Source organism: Phyllostomus discolor, chromosome X (genome assembly GCF_004126475.2).
Source record: "Phyllostomus discolor isolate MPI-MPIP mPhyDis1 chromosome X, mPhyDis1.pri.v3, whole genome shotgun sequence".
Taxonomy (NCBI): Eukaryota; Metazoa; Chordata; class Mammalia; order Chiroptera; family Phyllostomidae; genus Phyllostomus; species Phyllostomus discolor.
Window position 1 is genome coordinate 31,602,326 of NC_050198.1, and position 23,676 is coordinate 31,626,001.

Below are 23,676 nucleotides of genomic sequence, written 5' to 3' on the forward strand. Positions count from 1 at the left end.
CTAGTACCTGTGGGCATTCTCAGCAGACTGCACAAAGAGCAAGGAAGCCAGCCCCACATTTTCCCCCATACTTTCTTCTCCCTAGAAAGTCACTTAATACAGGATAGGGCAGAGTAGGTTACAATTGTGAGTACATGAAAATTTATTCTTGTATTACTTTCATTAATTATTGTATTATTTTCTATATTAACTGTAAACCTGGCTACTTTTGCCCCACCCTATATGCCATGTCTTACTAACATAGCTGAATAAAAAGTGAGTCCATGGCTTGTTTTCTTACAGAATAATTTAGAGAACAAACAAAGCCTAGGAGTACACAGGCAGGGTCTCAGATCTGACTCACCTGTTTTGTTCCATCCAAACCCTGACCATGCCCAGATTTTATATAGCTTGGGTTGTCCATTTCCACCACAGAAGCATAAGGGCCACAAATAGGGTCATTCACACAATGGGACTTCTTACTCTGGGGCAGATATATTGTAACACAGCCTTTGGTCACACCCATTCAGACCAGGGCTCTCAATCTGTCCCTCACCTTGGAAAATGTTATCACCCACAGTAGTGTGACCTGAGAACTAAGTTAGCTTTTCTGTGGATTTATGCTTTGTGTCTCTTTTTTAAAAGCACATACACAAATGAAATTGTTTAAATCATTTTGTTAAGATATGGAAAGCCACTGTCAAACTCTAGTACAGGATATCTTTATAGATGTCACTGTGTATATAAAATAAATGTATATCAGTCTCAATTATTTTAAGTTTATATAATGTGGTCCCAGATAACTTGAGAATCACTTTGACACCCCCTGGAAAGTAATATACATTTGCCTTTGGAACTGATTGGCTACCTGTTGCTTTGACTGATTATTCTAATTATTCTATTAAAAAATTAAAACTCCACATTGAGCATATCTCTATTAAATGTTATGAAGTCCTGTATCTGTAGACTCTGACCTCATTGTAATAGTAATGGAAGAAACTGTGCTTTCAGAAAGCTTATTTATTGAAATGGCAGTACATTCACATAGTACAATTTTCAAAAGTTATGAAAGGATATACAGTTATCTCCCAATTCCATCCCCCCAGCCACCCACTTCCCCTTCTCTTTCCCAGCTGTAGTCATGGTTTCCCAGCTTCTCATGTATCTTTCCAGGGACAGTTTATGCATACACTCTGAATTATTCACTTACCACATATTCTTTTTATATACAAATGGTAGCACATTATATTCACTATCCTGCACCTTGCTTTTACCACCTAATAATATATGTTGGTGATCATCCCACATCACTATGTAAATGGTGTCCAAGTTTTCTTTATATATTTTATTTTTGTCTACCTAGGAGTTTGTTACATTAACATATCAGGATTTCAGGAGCCAGACCCCTGGTGTGGTCATTTAAATAGCTTCCCAACCTTTTGTTTTTGCAAATAGTACATCAATGAATACCTCTGTGTGTTCATCATTTTATACATGCATGAGTATATGCATTCCTAGAAGTGAGATCACTGAAAACCCAACTACATTTCTGGTTTTGATCACTGTGGAATCATTCCTCTTTGAGTAAGTTTTTCCTGGAATTGATGTTTGCTGGAGGTTCACTTGGGAAATGAAGCCAGGTCCTCATTTAAAGCAGTTTGGAGGTTTTCTTACAACTGGGATTTTTTTCCCATTTGGTAGTTCTTTCATACTTGACTTCTCTGGAGTCAGTAAATAGGGGCAGCTGTAGGGTTCATCACAAGGAACACTCCCTTCTTTTGGCCCATCCACCATCAATTGCTCCTCTGATTACCACAGACTAGTTTCTGCTAAATATGATTGAGCAATTCCTTGACAAGGCCCCTGCCTGTCACTCTTCAGACCCCAAATGGGTATAGGAAACATCCTACTTCCCAGTTACCCATGCTCTGGTTTACTGCTGTTGCAGTATATTGTGCTGTACTCAGGGTGTATGCTGAACCTCAACTAAGAGTCCTTACCAGTACTGTCTCATACCTGCAGCCTTGAGCATTCTATCTCCTCTGAGATCTCCCACATCTGCCAGTGGCAACCCTCTCATCAGGGTTTCAGCTAACTTTGTCAGTAACAGAGAGTATACTTCTGCTTCTTTTTCTCCCTACAACTTTTGAGTGAAGACTGAGATTAAAAGAAAAAAAAAAGGCTGACTTTATTCCCTATATTTAAACCAGAAGTCATGACATACTTTAAAAAATGTTAACTAACAAAAGTTTCCTTTAGGAAACATAACAGACACTATTGATTTACTATCTAATGTGCAATGAGCTTTGACTTCCGACTGTGGCCTTTCCCATGGGCTTTCTTTCCTGTATGTGTTCTCTGATGTACAATAAGGTTTGATTTTTGGGTAAAAGCTTTCCCACATTCTGTACACTTGTAGGGTTTCTCTCCAGTATGAGTTCTTTGGTGTACAGTGAATGTTGATTTTTCTCTAAAGGCTTTGCCACATTCAGTGCATGCATACGGTTTCTCTCCTGTGTGGGTTCGCTGATGTATTATGAGTTGTGACTTCTGGCTAAAAGCTTTCCAACATACAGGACACTCATAGGGTTTCTCTCCTGTGTGAATTCTCTGATGTATAATGAGCTTTGACTTTTCTCTGAAGGCTTTGCCACATTCATTACACTTATAGGGTTTTTCTTCTGTATGAGTTCTTTGATGTATAATGAGATATGATTTCTGGGAAAATGCTTTTTCACACTCATTGCATTCATAGGGTTTCTCTCCTGTATGACCTCTCTGGTGTAGCATGAGATAGGATTTCTGAGAGAATGCTTTCTCACATTCATTACATTCAAATGGTTTCTCTCCAGAATGAGTTCTCTGATGTACACCAAGATTTGACTTTTGGGTGAAGGTTTTCCCACATACATCACATTCATAGGGTTTCTCCCCTGTATGAGTTCTCTGATGCACAATGAGAGTTGACTTCTCATTGAAAGACTTCCCACATTCAGTACATTTATGAGGTTTCTCTCCCGTATGAGTTCTCTGATGTATAATGAGAGTTGACTTATCACTGAAAGTTTTCTTACACTCATTACATTCATGGGGTTTCTTTCCTGTATGAGTACTATGATGTATAATTAGGTCCAGCTTTTGTATGAAAGATTCCCCACATTTAGTGCATTCATAAGTTTTCTCTCCTGTGTGGGTTTTCTGATGGACAATGAGGTTTGACTTCTGAGTGAAGGCTTTTCCACATTCATTACATTCATAAGGTTTCTCTCCTGTATGAGTCCTGTAATGTATGATGACAGTTGACTTTTCTCTGAAGGCTTTTCCACATTCTGGACATTCAAAGGGTCGTTCTCCTGTATGAGTTCTTAGGTGTATAATGAGTTGAGATTTTTGGCTGAATGCTTTTCCACATTCGGTACATCCAAAGGGTTTCTCTCCTGTATGAGTTCTCCAATGTACAATGAGGTGTGACTTCTTGCTGAAGGTTTTCCTACATGCAGTACACTCAAAAGGTTTCTCTCCATTTTTAATTCTCTGATGCAGACTAAGACCTTTCTTTCGCCTGAGGGTCTTCCCACACTCTTTATATCCATAAGTTTTCACTCCAGGAGTTGTTTTCTCATATTCAGTATGGAATAACAATTTTGTACATCCATCATGTTTCTTTACTAAAGAGCTTCTACTAAATAAGTCTAAATTGCCTACCATATTATTTCCAAATGGCTCATGTTTATGGGGTCTTTGTATTGAAGCAGCAAGGTTTGCAGTCAGATAAAGTGTGTTTCCAAATTCATTATAGTCATGTTCACCCTTGGTGGTAATTGCATTCTTGTTGGGGAATCCAATTTGCATCAACAGATATTTATCTTCATCATCCTGGTGCTGTCTCTCAATCTGTTCAACTTGGCAGGCTTCTTCTAGAAAGAAGTAGAGTAAACCCATTTTTATACTTTGACATTATGCAATGGTCCTTCTTTAAAAATGCACTGCCACATGAAAGGTGATACTATTATCTCATTTTATCAGAGTTCCTAGAGAGAGAAACTTGACCATCAAATTCTGTTCTTTTACTAAACTCCCACCTACTAGCCTTTTTGTTACCAAGAAAACTTAATCTTACCTTGACAACTAAGTCTTTATCACTATGTTTGCATCATCTCTGATTTCCATTGACTCTGGTGATCTTACTACCCTTAAACTCATTTACCATGTGAACCCATATCTGTACCTGATTTATACTATTTATACAACGACTTACACAATACCAAATTAACATTCTCAGTAAATAAAAGACTTATAATAATTAGCCTTACAAAAAACAAAGAAAACCTAAAGATCTTTGCCCCTGGATTCACCTTTGCACTCACAGTTCTTCAACACTACCTTCTGCTCCTATCTAGACTATTTCTCCTAAAAGCTAGTTCTATTATTAACTCCAAACTCTTCCTCACATTCCATCACCTACAGAGCCTAGTCCTCCATATTTTGCTATATTCAGATTCTAGATAACTTTCAAGATCAGTCTTTTCAAAACTTACCTGTACAACTTTAATTTTTATGAATTTCTAAAGTAGTTGTTCATCTGTACCACCCATCCAAAGAGTTGAAATTGCAAAGCCTTGCCTTTAATATACCATATTTCATCAATCACAAGATGAATATTATTCCACATTTTGACATTTCTGAATCCACATGCACTTTACAATCAATGACATGTCAAAAATTCTTTCTTAGTGGTATGTCTTAAAATTGAATGCTATCTTCAGAAATCAAAGGCATTTTTGTGCACCAACAATGAAATATCAGAAACAGAAATCAGGGAAAAATCTCATTTGATATAGCAAAAAGAAAAATAAAGTACCTAGGAATAAACCTAACCTAGGAGGTAAAAGAACTATACTCAGAAAATTACACAACACTGAAGAAAGAAATTAAGGAAGACACAAACAAATGGAAGCATGTACCATGTTCAAGGATTGGAAGAATTAACATCATCAAAATGTCCATACTACCCGAAGCAATTTATATATTCTATGCAATCCCTATTAAAATACCAATGACATATTTCACAGATATAGAACATTTCAAAAATTTATATGGAACCACAAATGCCCCCGAATATCCACAGAAAATTTGAGAAAGAAGAACAAAGTAGGAGAGATCACAATACCTGATATCAAACTGTATTACAAGTCCACTGTAATCAAAACAGTCTGGTACTGGCATAAGAACAGACACATAGACCAATGGAATAGATTATAGAGCCCAGAATTAAACCCAACTCAATTTGGTCAATTAATATTAAACAAAGGTGCAGAAGCATAAAATGGAGTAAAAATAGCCTCTTTAACAAATGGTGTTGAGAGATCTGGACAGTTACCTGCAAAAAAAATGAAACTCGATCTCCCCTTACACCATACACAAAAATAAATTCAAGGTGGATAAAAGACAAATATAAGTCATGACACCATTTAAGTCCTAGAGAAGAACATAGGCAGGAAAATCTCAGATATTCCATGCAGCAATATTTTCACCAATGTGTCCCCTAGAGCAAGGGGCATAAAGGAAAGAATAAACAAATGGGATCTCATCAAAATAAAAAGCTTCTGAATGGCTAAAGCAAACAGCATTAAAATGAAAAGAGAACCCTATGGGAAAACATATTTGCCAATGATAACTCAGACAAGGTTCTGATCTCCAAAATATATAAAGAACTCACATGACTCCACTCCAGAAAGACAAACAACCCAATTAAAAAATGGTCAAAGGACTTGAACAGACACTTCTCCAAGGAGGACATACAGAGAGCCCAGAGACATATGAATAGATACTCACTATCACTCAGAGCCCAGAGACATATGAAAAGATACTCAGCATCACTAGCTATCAGAGAGATGAGAATTAAAACCACAATGACACCACTTCACACAAATTAGAATGGCCATCATAAACCAATCAACAAACAACAAATGTTGGAGAGGATGTGAAAAAAAAGGGAACCCTAATGAACTGTTGGTGGGAATGGAGACTGGTGCAGCCACTGTGGAAAACAGTATGGAATTTCCTCAGAAAACTAAAATGGAACTGCCTTTTGACCCAGCAATCCCACTGCTGGGATTATACCCTAAGAACCCTGAAACACCAATTCAAAAGAACCTATGCACCCCAATGTTCATACCAGCACAATTTACAATAGCCAAATGCTGGAAGCAACCTCAGTGCACATCAGTAAATGAATGGATCAAAAATCTATGGTACATTTACACCATGGAATACTATGCAGCAGAAAGAAAGAAGGAGCTCCTACCCTTTGCAACAACATGGATGTAACTGGAGAATATTATGCTAAATGAAATAAGCCAGGGAGTGGAAGACAAATACCACACAATCTCACCTATAAGTGGAACCTAATCAACGAAACAAACAGGCACGCAAAATATAACCAGAGACATTGAAATTAAGAACAAACTGATAGTAACCAGAGGGGAAGTGGGAGGGGATAATGGGAGGAAAGAGGGCATGGTTTTCAGGAACATCTATAAAGGACACATGGTCAAAACCACATGGGGGTAGGATCAAGGGTGGGAAGTGGGGATGGCTGGGGTGGGGGGGAATGGTGTGGGGAAAATAAAGACAACTGTACTTAAACAACAATAAAAATGTTTAAAAAAGGAAAAAGAAAAAAATCCAATGGTATCTTGAAGTCAGTAAAATATAGTAAACACTTTTTGCACATATAGTACTTAGTTTTATCATTTTGAAGTTTATTTTTCTTCTCATCTTTCCCTAAAATTTTATATGAAAATTTTCAAACATACAGACAAGTTGAAAGAAGAGTCACTATAACTAAACTCCTCATATTACCACTTAGATTTAATAAGGATAACATGATAATACTGAATTTTAAAATGGATCATGCAGCTGTGGTTTCTCTTCCTGAGACATCCTTTCTTTGGATTGCTAACCACTAGTTCTTAACCAGTAGTGAACATTACAATCACACAAAAAACTTTTACAAAATAAATTTGATGGGACCCAAGTCCACCAAGGATCTACTGAATCTGAACCTCCTGGGGTAGTAAAAAGCAGCAGAACATATGTGGCTAGGGTTACAGGCTCTCTAGCCCAGTATCAAATCCTGCCTTAGCCCTTTACTTGCTCTGTGAACTTAGGCAAATTAATCTATTTGTACCTTACTTTCCCACCTTGAAAAAACAGGAATTATAACAGTGCCCACTCAATGTTTGTTGATATGATTAAATTACTTACAACAGAATATGCATGACACACAGGAAGTACTTTTAAATGTTGACTAGAACAATGAATATACTATAACAATAACTACTACTACTGCTACTACTACAACTACTACTACTATTACAATTAAGAGCTACTATATTACTATAAAAATAAGTAACATCTCAAGCCCTGGCTGGTGTAGCTCAGTGGATTGAGCGCGGGCTGTGAACCAAAGTGTCGCAGGTTCAATTCCTAGCCAGGGTACATTCCTGGGTTGCAGGCCATAACCCCCAGCAACCACACACTGATGTCTGTCTGTCTGTCTGTCTGTCTGTCTCTCTCTCTATCTATCTCCCTCCTTTCTCTCTCTAAAAATAAATAAATAAAATCTTTAAAAAAATAAGTAACATCTCAATATACAGGTTTCAGCACAAATTACACCCCTTTTTTATTGCAAAATCATAAGTATGTAATTCTATAACATAACAATATTGCACTCAAGCACACCATATGACATTTTAGGGGAAATGTTCAAATTAAAACTATAAATTATTATACCTATATTATTACCCTACCAAACACACTCAAGCAGGTATTATTTCTGCTGGATCCTGTATTTAACATGTTCTTAACTATCAACTGAAAATAAGGTTAATAAAACTGTGCATAGTAGGCTAACACCTTCCTTAAAAAGGAAAAATATAAAAATATATATTTATATGAGCTCATCTTATAAAAAACAATGGAAGAATAAACTTCTAAATTTTAATAAATGGTTACATATAATGGTAGTATTATTAACCTATAGGGAGAAGGAAAGAAGAGAGTGGGATGGAGAGGTAAAGGAGCTAGACTTCTTAGAATATACCTGTTTTCTAGATTTGACTTTGGATCCAAGCAAATATTTGTGTTACAAAGAAAAAACACACCCAAAATGGAGTCACTTGTGGTAATCCCCACCAAGTCTTAATAACTGCAATTTTAGCCTCTCCCAGGAGTGGAATTTTAAAACCATTCTAGAATTTCCTGATCAATGTTAATGAGGTAACCCTGACTGATAAGATTCCCTGCCTTCCCCTAAGGGAAGGTGATCTTGTTTTAAATAATAAACCTTTTTTTCTTTGACATAATACACCCTTTTAAACCTCCTTCTCCCACCCTCCTTCTGCCTATGAAAACCTTCCATGTTGTACAACTCCTTAAGCTCCCTTCTATTTGCTAGATGGGAATGCTCCCCAATTCATTAATTATTTTATAGTGTCAATATATCTTCCAAGTTATTCGGTTGAATTTTCGTTCTTTAATATTTGCAAATTTTATATAATCAGACAGCAAAATTGAATATAAAATGATTCCCTAATAATTAATATTCCTCTCATCTTTATTTCCAACAACCATACTGAAAAGTCTTGATTTTCAATGGCACTGGCATGATTACTTCAAATGATTCAACAACCCTCTATATATATTTGGCAGCCTCAGAATAATACTAACAATACTGTTGTGAAAGAGGAATATGTTAAATACTGCTATGGGGGTACTTAACAGCAAAATCCAAAATGTGAGAAACTAAAGGACAAATGCCTGAGTTCCTTAAAAAATAAATACAAGGAGGGAAAAAAAGACAAATGGAGGGAATCATTTGTAGATAATTAGACAAGAATCTGAATAGCTATGAGCACACCCAGCACCTAGATGCTGATTTTTATATACTATTATTCCCCACTAAATGGAATCAGAGATCCTTGGAGAAGTTGCTCATTCGAGGTCTGAAATGAGGACAAGACAAGGTGAACCTGAAATGTATTTTTGTGCGAGAAAGTGCTCAAGGAATGATGGAGACACATCAAAAGACAGAGGAGCCAGCCTGAAGGGACTCTTATTAGTTTAAATTGAGGACAATTTGAACATCAAAATTAATGAGAATATAAAGTTATGGATTATAATACATTGAAAAATAGGAATTCACGAGTCCCTACTGATACTAAAATTACTTAATGGAGATGGGGTAAGGGAAAAGTTCTTTACAGAAGAGTGCCAACTTACAAATGTATAAGGAATAATAGAAAATTCATTATTTTTCAACCAACTCAGTAATAATTGATTTAGGCAAAAATCATCAGGGAATATTAAAACCACTGAATAAAAATTTTTGAGGAACACAGTTTGGCAGTTCCACAAAATGTAAAACACATAGTTATCACATTGTTGAACAATTCCACTCCTATGTATGTACTCTAAAGAAATGAAAACATACATCACCACAGAAACTTTTACATTAATACAATCATTAAAGTGGAAATAACCTAAATGTCCATTGGCAAATGAAAAGCAAAATGTGACATATCCATACAATGGATTATCTTTCTCCCATAAATGAAGTACTGAAACATATTACAATACAGATGAATAACCCCTGAAAACATGCCAAGAAGTGAAAGAAACCAGAGAGGCAAAACCATAGAGACAGAAAGTAGATTAGCAGTTGCCAGGGGATGGGGGCAGGGAATGGAGAGTGACTGATTAAGAGATAGAGGTTCCTTTTTGGGGTGATAATATTCTAAAATTAGGTAGTGGTGATGGCTGCACAACTCTGTGAATATGCTAAAATCACTGAATTTGTATGTTCCAAAAGAGTGAATTTTATGGTGTGTGAATTATCTCTCAATAAAGCTCTTTTTAAAAAGAGATAATCAAAATGTTTTAGATAAGAATATCTAAACTGAATGGAATCAGGCAATTCAATCTGGAATTGAAGCAATAGCTTTGGCTTGTGACTAATGTGTGCCTGGCTTTAGATAAGGCAGTCAGAAATAAGAATGGTAGACATGGCACGGCTTGGGGGCTGGGAATTGGCATATACAAGACACACATATGGGGAATGGAGCTGTGCAGAAATTTGTGGGTGAGCACCAATTAAAGAGAGAGGTCTGGTGGGTGTGGGACAGGGGAAGTGGGTCAGTCTTATGTCTAGGTGTTCACATCCCTATCCTCAAACATCAAAGGGCCATAATATTTCCCCAGGTAATTCCTGAAAGCCCTTTCAGAGGTCCTCATCTTTGACTAAGAAGCTGGGACCTCATGTCCCCATAGCCTGGGTGAATTCCACTTACCTGGACAGCTCCAAATTGGGATTTTATCTTCTGCAAGGTACGGCTCTTCTACCTCCATTTTGAGGATGAGGTCTGGTTTGGTAGCCTGCTGCCCTGCTAATGAGAAATGACAGCAACACCTCCTTGGTCTTCAGAGCCTTTGAGAAAGAGGAAGGTGGAGTTTGGGGCAGCACAAGGGACCTATCACTTGACACAATGGTTAAGTCAAATCATTTCACCTGGGCTTTTTGTTCACAAACACCTTGTCAGGGCAACAAAGGGAAAAAGGGAACTTTGATCCCTGGAGTTCACTCTTCAAACAGTTCAGAGACTTTACAAGTTTCTGAAATTGAAGAATTAAAGGACCTCTACTAGGCACAGTAATCATAAACAGCAAAATTACCTGAGGAAGTCATTCTTACCCACAAAGACCAGGTTTCTGTAGGTCTCCATCATCACGCCCCTGTACAGGATCCTCTGTGGAGGGTTTAGGTACTGCCACTCCTCCTGAGTGAAATCCACAGCCACATCCTCAAATGTCACGAGTCCCTGTAATTGCACATTCCTTTTATTCTAAACTGCTGAGCTCTGGGGGTGATGGGGATAGAATTTAGGGAAACTTCTAACTGGGTTCCAAATTCATGATGATGACTTAATACAGGATGCCTACTTTATATCAAGTTAGTGACCTACTTTGAGGGAAAATCACAAATCATGGTAGAAAAACCATTCCATTAAATAATGGAACATGTAAGAGAATGTGATATTAGGACAAGGCTAGACAAATAGTCCAACTGAAATAAAAAGAGAATCTAATATGTATGGACACCTGAGTGATGACAAAGTTGGCCTTAAAAACAGTGGGAAGAGGATGATGTTTTCAAATAAATGTGGATGGTTTACTGGATATCTATATGAGGGAAAATAACATATAATCCCTAACACTCACCATACACAAAAATAAGCTACAGGTGAATTGTAAATGTAATGTGAAAGGTAACACAATAAAGTGTCTAGAAAACAATATAGGGAAGTGTTTTCACAGATTTGGGATAGGAAAACACTTCTGAAACAAGACATGAAAAGCACTACTCTTAAAAGACTTATACATGGTACAAGATTAAAAGTACAACATGGAGAGCAGGACAACAGTTAGGGGTGTGGGAAGGTTGGGGGTAGAAGGATTGCGCAAAAAGGAAAAGGGACTCATGAACATGGACAACATTGTGGTGATTTCTGGAGGGAGAAGGGTATAAGGGGGCTGAATGGTAATGCAAAAAATACAATAAAGATAAAAAAGGCACAAAGGTAAAAAAGCAAGCTATAGGTGGGGAGATTGTTCATAACATTCACACGTGATAAATGGATCTTACCTAGAACACATAAAATAACCTCTACAAATCAGTAAGAATCACACAAACAACATAAACAATAGACAAGAGATATGGATAGGCACTTCACTAAAAAGAAAAACCAAATGACCTATGAACATGAGGAAATGTACTTGACCTCATTAGCACTCAGGTAACCAATGAAATGTACTCAATCCCATTAGCACTCAAGTAAGTGAAAATTTAAGCTGCAATGAGACACCACTATGCATCCACCAGAAAGATTACAATTAAACAGACTAAAATACCATAAGATTGGTTTGCTATGAGAACTTTCACATACTGTTAGTAGGAATGTAAACTGGCATAGTTGTTTGAGGCAGTTTGAGGCATAGCTGTTAAAACAGTTTGGCATTATTTACTAAAGTTAATGATTTCTATACACTATGATCCAGTGATTCTACTCAAAGGTACACACCTTAGAGAAAATCATGCATATGGCTCTAGAAAACAAGGACGGGGATGTTCACTGCCATGCTAATACTAAATTGTGGAGAAAAATCAAAATGTCCCTCAACAATACAATGGGTAAATTGTGGCCCAGTCTTCCAGTGGAATACTGTACAGTAATTCAAATGAATGAACTACAACTATATAGTCAACATAGATGAATCTCACAGATATACCACTAAGTAAAAGAATCCAGACATCAAAGAGTACATATTGCATGATTCTATTTATATATCATAAAGAGAACAGGCAAGGCCAATCCATAATGTTAGAAGTCAAGAGAGTGGTTACCTTTGGGAGTGGTATTGATTGGGAAAAAGCATGAGTGGGGATTCAGAGGTCCTGATTTTGTTCTAATTTTGACCTATGGAGTGGTTATATAGTGTGTTCACTTTACAATAATTCACCAAGCTGAAGACTTATACACTGTGCTTCATGTGTAACTCAACGTATTTTATATCTTTATACTAAAATTACTTGCAACAAAAGTCCAAAGGCAGTTCGATGGAAAATGGAAATTCTGCCCTGGCTGGCGTAGTTCAGTGGATTGAGTGCGGGCTGCGAACCAAAGTGTCGCAGGTTCGATTCCCAACCAGCGTACATGCCTGGGTTGCAAGCTATAACCCCCAGCAGCCACACATTGATGTTTCTCTCTCTCTCTCTATCTCCCTCCCTTCCCTCTCTAAAAACAAATAAATTTAAAAAAAAAGAAAATGGAAATTCGCACTTCAACAAGTGGTACTACAACATTTGGATATCCACATGCAAAAAAAAAAGAACTTCAATCCATACCTCCAACATATATAGAAATTAATTCAAAATGGATTACAGACCTAAATATAAAATCTAAACCTCTACAATTTCTAGAAGAAAATATATAAGAAAATCTTTTTAACCTTAGGTTAGCCAAATAACTTCTTAGATGTGACACCCAAATTCAAAAGACACTGTTAAGAGAATAAAATGTCACACAATGGGAGAAAATATTCACAAACCACATATCTGGCAAAGAAGTTATATATTCAGAATCTATGAAGAACTCTCAAAGCTAAAACACAAAAGGGCAAATGAAGGATACTTTATCAAAGAAGATACACAAATGACAAGCATGTATGAAGATACTTACCATCATTAGACATGAGTAAACTGCAAATTAAAACCACAATGGGATACCACTACACACCTATGAGAATGGAAAAAAATACTTGAAAATACCAAGTGCTGGTTGAGGATGTGGAACAATTGAAACTCTCATATATCATAGGTAGTAATGGAAAATGTCACAGCCACTCTGAAAAACAGTTTTCCGGTTTCTCATGAAGTTAAGCATGGATTCCCATATGACCCAAGCAATCCTACTCACAGGTACATTAATCAAATTGAATGAAAATTTATGTAAATCCCCAAACTTGTACATGAATATTTATACTTGTAACTATACTACAAACTATATATTATACTAGAAACTATATTTGTAATCACTCAAATTGCGAACCCAAATGTTTTTCAACTAGTGAATGAATACACAAACTGAAATCCATACAATGTAATACTACTACTCAGTAATAAAAATGAAAGAACTAATGATACATGCAACAACATGGATGAACCTCAAATGTATTACACTCAGTGAAAGAAGTCAGACTCAAAACTACACACTATGATTCTATTTGAATAACATTATGGGAAAGGCAAAACTACACAGACCAAAAAATATATCAGTGATTACTACAAAGGGAAAATATTGGGAGGTGAAAGAATTGATCTCGCCCTGGCTGGCGTAGCTCAGTGGATTGAGTGCGGGCTGCAAACCAAAGTGTCACAGGTTCAATTCCCAGTCAGGGTACATACCTGGGTTGCAGGCCACGACCACCAGCAACCGCACATTGATGTTTCTCTCCCTCTCCCTCTCTCTATCTCTCTCTCCCTCCCTCCCTTCCCTCTCTAAAAATAAATAAATAAAATCTTAAAAAAAAGAATTGATCTCTATCTTCATTGTGGTGGCAGTTACATACTGTATGAGTTTGTCGAAATTTGTGGAACTATAGCCCTGGCTGGTGTGGCTCAGTGGATTGGGCACCAGACTGTGAACCACAGGGTTGCAGGTTCCATTCCCAGTCAGGGCACACACCTGGGTTGTTGACCAGGTCCCTGGTAGAAGGGCACGCAAGAGGCAACCACACATTGATGTTTCTCTCTCTCTTTGTTCTTCCCTTCCCCTCTCTCTAAAAAAAATAATAAATAAATAAAAATATTTTTAAAATTTTGCAGAACTATATATATGCTAAAGAGGGTCTGTTTTACTATATATAAATTATATCTTAATTTTTAATTAAAAAATATGAAGAGCTTCCAGGTAATCTAGAATAATTGCATCTATGTAACTCCAAATCTCTCCACATATCCTCCAAAAAACTATGTAGATCAACATGAAGAACAAGTAAAACCACACATAATCTATATCTTCACTATAACTTACAATAAAAAATTGACTCGTACAAACTTCTAAATACCTATAAGTAAAAAACAAATACCAAATTACCACTGAGCTGGCTTTCAAACTATTGTCATAAGCCTTTTTGGAATGTAGAAGAGTCAAAAAAAGAGTTCAAGAGAACAGAAGGGGGAGCAGAGCACCTAAGCATGAGCTGAAATCACGCTTCAAAGGGGGACATTTACCGTAAGTATGAAAATACTGAAAAACTAGTCAAATATATCAGAGCACCAATTATAGGAAAGGTGTGAGGGACAAAAGGTGGCAGTCACAAAAAGAAAATCACCTCTGAGGGATCAGAGGGTAAAAAGGAATAAGAAAGAACCATTTGGAGACTGGGTAGTAAAGGGGAAATCTACAGGGAAATTTAGAGTCAGAGCAGACAAAGAATGAAAACAAAAAAAAGAAACAAAAAGAAAACAAGTCAGAGCACACACATCAATCAGTGGATCTACACAGTGCCAAAAGAAAGTCATCCATTAAGGAAACTGCACTTTGCCTCACTGACAAAAGAGGATAGTCTTGCTCTGACTGGTGTGGCTCAGTTGGTTTGGTTGGGCATCATCCTCAAAGCCAAAGGTCACTGGTTCAATTCCCGGTGAGGGGATATGCCTAGGTTGCAGGTTCAGTCCCCAGTCAGAGCAAGTACGAGAGGCAACTGATTTGTGTTTCTTTTTTAAATTCTATTTTATTGATTATGCTATTATAGCTTTTCCCCCTTTGCCCCATTCCACTCAGCACCCCCCACTCCCTCAGGCAATCCCACACAATTATGTTCACAGGTCATGTGTAGGTTCTCTGACTATTCCATTTCCTATACAGTACTTTATATCCCCATGACTATTCTTTAATTACCTATTTGTACCTCTTAATCCCCTCACCTCTTCACCCATTCCCCCAAACTCCACTCTCATTTAGCAACCATCAAAACACTCTCCACACCCATGACTCTGTCTTTGTTCTTCTTGTTTGCTTAGTTTGTTTTTAGATTCAATTGTTGATAGATATGTATTTATTGTCATTTTATTGTTCATAGTTTTGATCTTCTTCTTAAGTCCCTTTAATACTTCATATAATAATGGTTTGGTGATGATGAACTCTGTTAATTTTTTTTGTCTGGGAAGCTCTTTATTTGCCCTTCAATTCTAAATGATAGCTTTGCTGGGTAGAGCAATCTTGACTGTAGGTCCCTCCTTTTCATGACTTTGAGTATTTCTTGCCAATCCCTTCTAGCCTGCAAAGTTTCTTTTGAGAAATCAGCTGACAGTCTTATGGGAATTCCCCTGTAGGTAACTTTACTGCTCTTCTCTTGCTGCTTTTAAGATTCTCTTTATCTTTAACTTTTAGCATTTTATTTTTTTAAGATTTTATTCATTCATTCATTCATTCATTCACTCATTTACAGAGAGAGGGGAAGAGACGAAGAGAGGGACAGAAACACCAATGTGTGGTTGCCTCTAGCACACCCCCTACTGGACTTTTTTCTGGATTCTTTTTTCTTTTTATTGTTCTGATTGGCTGTTTTTGCTTCTTTATGTTCCAAATCATTGATTGAATTCTCAGCTTCATCCACTCTACTGTTGTTTCCCTGTAAATTGTTTATTTTAATTGGTGTATCTTTCATTTCTGACTGGATCTTTTTTATGCTGATGAGGTCCTTACTAATTTCCTTGAACATCCTCATAACCAGTGTTTTGAACTCTTCATCTGATAGACTGCTTATTTCCATTTTGTTTAGTTCTTTTTCTGGAGTTTTCACCTGTTCTTTCATTTGGGCCATTTTTCTTTGTCTCCTCATTTTGGCAGCCTCTCTATTTGTTTCTATGTATTAGGTAGAGCTGCTATGATTCCCTGTCTTGGTAGCATGGCCTAATGTAGTAGGTATCCTGTAAAATCCAGCGGCACAGCCTCCCCTATCACCCAAGCTGGATACTCGAGGTGCAGTTTGTGAGGGCTCAGTATACCCTCCTCTTGTAGATGAGCCTGGACTGCTGTTGGCAGGTCAATGGCAGGGATTTACCCAGGCCAGTCAGCTCCAAGGACTGGCTATGGCCACTAACCACCAACCACTGCCCTCTTTGGAGGATCAGTTGTGCAGGGGCAGGATGGCAGTGCTCCAACATGGTATGTAGCTGTCCACTGGGTGCACAGGCTCTGGAATTTCCCAGGTGGTACAGCCTAAGGTCAGCCCCTACCTGTGTCTTACCCAAGGCCACCCTGCCAGAGCCATATAGCAATCTGAGATAGCTGTTATTTGTGCTGGGCTTAGAGGTTCCCAGGTGAACCAAGCTGTGAATCTAGGCTGGCTGCTACTAGTGCCAGGCCTGGCACCACTTGGCAAGAGGTACGAGGGCTGGAGGCTCACTGAGACTAGCTGTTGCTTGCTTGAGAATATTTAGAAAGTTGTGAACCATGAGCAAAGACCAGTCATTCATACAGAAAAGAAGCATTGGTAGGCCTGTATGTTGGGTAGGACAAAGTCTCTGGGGGTTTGCAGGGTGGGGCAAACAGTGTTAGCCTAGTTGATGGAGTCTCATATATGGCACCAGGCTGCCAGCTCTGTGGCTCTTCAGAGGGAGAGTTCAGAAAAGGGACAATGGACTCTGCCCACCTTTCTGTCAGGGAGAAAGCTGTCCTCCAGCTCTTGCCTTGATGCCAGACACTTCAGTTTCTCCCTGTATGCAACCAGTGCCTTTCAAGCTGCTATCCCAGTGCTGGAGCTTAGAGGGAGTATGTCTGAGTAAGGCCATGTATGGGTTAAGAGGAACTGCTTAGGACTCCAGAATTTTCTTCCACTGACTCAATCTCTGCTGATTTTCCCAGCCACAAGTTATTGGGACTTACCTTCCTTGCACTGGAATCCTGGGTAGGGGTGCCTGGTGTTGGGCTGTGACTCCTTATTACCAAGACATCCCTGTCAAATTTTTATCCGCCCCACATGGATGTGGGACCAGCCTATTCCATGTCTCTGTCTCTCCTACCCATCTGGTTGGATGTGGTTTCTTTAATTCTGTAGTTGTCCGGCTTCCATTTCTGAGTGATGGTTGTTGTATATTTCAGTTGTAATTTTGATGTGGTTGTATGACAAGCCAAGTCATGATTATCTATGTCGCCCTCTTGACCACAAGTCCAATTGATGTTTCTCATATCAAGGTTTCTCTCCCTCTCTCCCTCCCTTCTCCGCTCTCTAAAAATAAATAAATAAAGTATTTTTAAAAGATTCTTTTAAAAATAGAGGATGGTCTTGAACCAAGGATCATACAAACGCCACCTCAACCTCCAACAAAGTCCTCAAACAAACATGAAAAAGCAATCTACATCAATTCAGTTTCTTTAAAAGTAATAGAAAATGAGCCCTGACTGGTGTGGCTCAGTGGACTGAGTGCTGGACTGAGAACCAAAGGGTTGGTATTCAATTCTCAGTCAGGACACATGCCTGGATTGTGGGCCAGGGCCCCAGTAGGGGGCATGCAAGAGGCAGCCAGACATTGGTGTTTCTCTTCCTCTCTTTCTACCTCCCTTCCCCTCTCTAAAGATAAATAAATACAATCTTAAAAAAAAAGTAATAGAAAATGAGAAATTGAGGGAGGATCCAAGATGGAGGCATAGGTGGTCGCACCGTACCTCCTCGTGCAACCAAAACTAAGGACAACAAGAATTTACAAACAAAAACCCACCAGAACAGAGAGAAATGAACCGAAGGGAAGTCTGAATACCATACATCCAGTCCGGTAAGGAGGGGCAGAATCGGAGGCCTACGGAGAGGGGTCGGGGGGTACTGTCAGGAAAAATCGGTGGCTGGCAGACACGCATGCAGGGCGCAAACCGCAGCTGATGGACCGGTGGCAGACCCTGGGCATGGGAGGCAACGAGCAGACCCAGTGAGGCGAGCAAGGCAGCTGGCTGTCCGCAGCTGCACATTCGCTCGCAGAACTAAGCAAAAATGGGCAGTGCGACACAGACCGCACATCCCAGGGACCCAGCGCCAGGGAAAAAAAGCCTGAAGGCACCAATTGAAACAACTGTGGAAGCTGAGGCTGGGAGATTCTCTCAGCCTCACTGGAGGCTCCTTGGAGAAACCCACAGAGTCCGAGAGAGTGCACAAGCCCACCTGCCTGGGAGTCAGCACCAGAGGGGACCAATTTGCTTGTGGGAAGCGGCAAGGGGGACTGGAGTCCTGGAGAGACTGGAACGGGCACCACGTTCCCTCTTGGACCCCACCCCCACATACAACATCACAGCTCAGCAACTGAGGTGCCCCGCCCTGGTGAACACCTAAGGCTCCGCCCCTCATATGTAACAGGCGCGACCAGACCAAAGGAAAAAAATAAAATAAAAAAGATGGCTCAAACAGAGTTAAAAGCCCCAGAACCAATTTTTTCAAGTGACTGAGAAATAGCCAACCTATCAAATGCACAGTTCAAAGCACTGGTGATCAGGATGCTCACAGAATTGGTGGACTTTGGTCATAAATTAGATGAAAAAATGCAGATTACAATAAGTGAAATGAAGAAAAATGCACACGGAACCAATAGTGATAGAAAGAAAACTGGGTTTCAAATCAATGGAAGAGACCAGAAGGAGGAAAGGAATATTCAAACAGAAAAGAATGAAGAAACAAGAATTCAAAAAAAAAATGAGGAGAGGTTTAGGGACCTCCAGGACACCTTTAAATGTTCCAATATCCAAATTATAGGGGTACCAGAAGGGGAAGAGGAAACACAACAAGTGCAAAAGTTATTTGAACAAATAATAAAGGAGAACTTCCCCAATCTGGCAAGGGAAATAGACTTCCAGGAAGTCCAGGAAGCTCAGAGAGTCCCAAAGAGGTTGGACCCAAGGAGGAACACGCCAAGGCACATCATAATTACATTATCCAAGATAAAAACGAAGGAGAGAATTCTAGAAGCAGCAAGAGATAAGGGGACAGTTACCTACAAAGGAGTTCCCATCAGAATGTCAGCCTATTTCTCAAAAGAGACCTTGCAGGCAAGAAGGGGCTGGAAAGAAGTATTCCAAGTCATGAAAGGCAAGGACCTACATCCAAGAATACTCTATCCAGCAAAGCTTTCATTTAAATGGAAGGGGAAATAAATTGCTTCTCAGATAAGGCCAAGTTAAAGGAGTTCATCATCACCAAGCCCTTATTATATGAAATGTTAAAGGGACTTATCTAAGAAAAAGAACATAAAAAATATGAACAGTAAAAAAAGACATCAAATTCACAGTTAATAACAAACACACCTAAAACAAAAGCAAACTAAGCAAACAAAGAGAACAGAAGCGGAACCACAGAAATGGAGATCACATGAAGGGTTAGCAACAGGGAAGTGGGAAGAGGAGAGAGGGGGAAAGATATAGAGAATAAGTAGCATAGACAATAGGAAGAAAATAGGGGAAGGGTAGGAATGGTGTGGGAAATGTAGAAGCGAAAGAACTTATGGCACATGGACATGAACTAAAGGGGGGGAATGTGGGTGGGAGGGGATGGGCAGGGGGGAGGGGGGTGAAGGGGGAGAATGGGACAACTATAATAGCATAATCAATAAAATATATTTTAAAAAAGAAAGAAAATGAGAAATTATTTGAGGTGATAAGAAAATCACCCCACAATGATATCAGCAAAATGATAGGATAGGCAGCGCCAAGCTCTCATTCCCCCAGAAACATCAAAAACAAGCAAAAATTGTCAGAACCAACTTAATTAGAACTCTGGAAAACAGTCAAAGGTTTGTAGCAACCAAGCAAACATGGAAACAAAAAAAAGACAACTTAAAGTTGGTGGGAAAATTTCATGGCGCTTTTACTTGCTCTTGCCCACCCCTTTCTATGTGTGGCAGTGGCAGCCCATGTTCCCAGTGTGGAACCCTTGTTTCTGGAAGGATCAGAGAGACCTTATTCACAAATTAGTGTCTGTCTGTTCAAACCTGTCTGGGGACTACCGGAAGAACTGATGCAAGGACTTAGCCTCTGTTTCGCCTAACTCAGAACTCAGGTCAGAAAAAAAGCTGGTATTGCTCCAAAAGGTTGCAAGGCAAACTAACAACCCACAGATGCCTGGGACAAAAGATTACAGTCCGGACATACAACAGACTGTCTAAGGCCTGAGAGGCAATGCTAGGGGGAGATTCTCTGGGAAATGGCATTATTCAAAAGCACCCATAAGAAGGAATGCAGTTTTACCATTTGTAATAGCATAGATGGACCTAGAGGATATTATGTTAAGTGAAATAAGTCAAAGACGAAGACAAATGCCATATGATTTCATTTATATGTGGAATCTAAAGAGCAAAATAAATGAATAAACAAATTGGAAATAAACTCATAGATACAGAGAACAGATTGATGGTTGCCAGAGGGGAGGAGGGTTTGGGGAGCTGGATGAAAAAGGTAAAGGAATTAATAACTACAAATTGGTAGTCACAAAATAGTCCTGGAGATGTAAGGTGCAGCAGAGGGAATATAATCAATACTACTATAATAACTATGTACAGTGCTAGGTGCGTACTTGAAATACCAGGGGGAACACTTTGGAAAGTATATGATTGTCTAACCACTATGCTGTACACCTGAACTAATACAAAATAATATTGAATGTAAACTGTAATTGAAAAATAAAATTTTGCCCTGGCTGGCGTAGCTCAGTGGATTGAGCGCGGGCTGCGAACCAAAGTGTCGCAGGTTAGATTCCCAGCCAGGGTACATGCCTGGGTTGCAGGCCACGACCCCCAGCAACCGCACATTGATGTTTCTCTCTCTCTCTCTCCCTCCCATCCCTCTCTAAAAATAAGTAAGTAAAATCTTTAAAAGAAAAAAAAAGAAAAAGAAAATTTTTAAAAAGTACCCATGTACAGGGAAATTTAGAAAGCCCACATATAGGCCCAGGATAAGACTCGTGCTTACAAAAGACCCAAGACTCTATGTACTATAATTCTTCCCAAGCATCTCATCAATGTTATAACAAAACAACATTAAACAAAATGATGTTATTAAAGAACATGCTGTATTATCTCTTAAGTAAAACAAAGAGAAACTTTAAAAATATACATCTACCTACTTATTTTAAAATGAAACATCTTAAGTATAAATCAGAAACTAACAAGATTCCACTCCAAGGTAGAATAAGATGGGTAGAAAAGCCCTGGCTGGTGTGGCTCAGTGGATTGAGCACCAGCCTGAGAACCAAAGGGTTGCTGGTTAAATTCCCAGACAGGGCACATGCCTGGGGGTCAGGTCCCCAGTTGGGGGCACACCACAGGCAACCACACATTGATGTTTCTCTCACTTTCTCCCTCCCATTTTCCTTTCTCTAAAAATAAATAAAATAAAATCTTTTTTAAAATTAAAAAAATAATGGGTAGAAAGTACAGGGGAGAGGTGACAATTATATGTATGTATTTTTGTATAGTTCGATCTCTTCAAAACATGTCAACATTTTTACACATGAAGAAAATTAAATCCACAAAAATGGAAAGAAATAAAATCTAAAACTGAATATAGAAAGAAAAGTGTGGACCTAACTGTATGCCAAATAAATAACGTAAGCACACGGGATGTGGGAAAAAGAAAATTAAAAAGAAAAACCAATCCAAATAACTTGTAAACAGAGAACTTTGATTATATATCCTTGGTATGAAAGACATGCAAATAAATCATGTACTGTATTCAGTAGGTTGGCTTTTCATGAGTGTTGGTGCAGGAGTTCTGATTCTACTTTCTATGTATTATAAGACTGAGTAAATGAGTCAATATATTGATGCCAGGAGCAGGTACTTTCAGTGTTGGAAAAGAGAGATGCAACTATAAAATTAGAGAAAAGTAGGAAGATTCCTAGGATGTTGTATGAATTCAAGGTATATATGTGAGTATGTATGTATATGTGTGTGCATGTGCATGTGTATATATACATATAGATAAATAGACACAGACAAAAAGCTCTGTTTACTGAAAGGGCCTATATCTAATGACACCCCAGTAATGATAAGCACACCTCACACAGAGATCTTGGTTTCTGTATATCATTATCCACTAATAGGAGCCAGTGCTTCTTGGACAAATGACTTGATTCCAGGTCTGGGTCAGGGAAAGGAGAAGATGAGGGTTAGGACATCTTAGTGCATCAGACAGTAAACAAGTGATACAAAAATTATAGGGATGTGTCAAAAGGACACCAAAGCCAACTTAAAAGGGCTTCCACTGGCCAACTCAGGGATAACTGAACATCAAAATAAACAATGACAGTAATGGATTATAATTCATGGAATATAATAAAAACTCATAAAAATAAAAATTTTGTATTACTGATATAAGTAAATAAATGAAGGAGAAAAGGAAGACCCACCTTCTAACACCATCACCTTGGGCATTAGGATTCCAACATGTGGATTTTGAGGAAATACATTCAGACCACAGCAAAGGTCAACAAACAAAAATCAATCATATTTCTTTTTTAAAATATTTTATTTATTTATGTATTTTTAGGGAGAGGGGGAAGGAGGGAGAAAGAGAGACAGAGAGAAACATCAATGTGTGGTTGCCTCTCGTACATCCACCACGGGGGACCTGGCCTGCAACACAGGCATGTGCCCTGACTTGGAATCAAACTGGTGACCCTTTGGTTTGCAGGCCAGCACTCGAATCCACTGAGCCACATCAGCCAGCGAAAAAGCAATCATATTTCTGTATAGTGGCAATAAATATTGGAAACTGAAATTTTAAAAACAAAACAATTTATAATAGAGTAGAAAATGAAATTAATGAGACATGTATAGGTCTAACGAAACATGGTGTTATGAACTGAATTGTGTCCCCCCAATTCACATACTGAGGCTCTAACCCCCAATATGAATTTATTTGAAGATAGGGCCTATAAGAAGGTAATTAAAGTTACATAAGGTCATAAGAGTGGGGCCCTACTCTGATAGGACTGGTGTCCCTATAAGAAGAGGAAAAGACACCAAAGCTCCCACCCTGTCTCTGCACAAGCACAGAGGAAAGATCACGTAAGGGCACAGTAAGAAAGCAGCTGTCA

At 38.6% G+C, this 23,676-nt stretch overlaps 1 protein-coding gene across 9 annotated transcripts in view; it reads right to left on the bottom strand.

Moving 5' to 3' along the window:
* Positions 1-989: 989 nt before the first annotated feature.
* Positions 990-23,676, bottom strand: part of LOC114504746 (zinc finger protein 182) — a 28,972-nt gene continuing 6,285 nt past the window's right edge. For 4 of the 9 annotated variants that reach the window (XM_036017149.1, XM_036017148.1, XM_036017147.1 and 1 more), the window contains 3 exons: positions 10,733-10,859; positions 10,332-10,427; positions 990-3,896 (listed from right to left, as the gene is read on the bottom strand). In XM_036017149.1, the coding sequence (XP_035873042.1) occupies positions 2,269-3,896; positions 10,332-10,427; positions 10,733-10,859 (1,851 nt within the window). In that variant the 3' untranslated portion in view covers positions 990-2,268. Of the gene's footprint in view, positions 3,897-10,331; positions 10,428-10,713; positions 10,860-12,442; positions 12,613-13,277; positions 13,335-23,676 lie in introns of those variants that run through there. The other 5 variants (XM_036017152.1, XM_036017153.1, XM_036017151.1 and 2 more) reach the window with 5 other exon arrangements.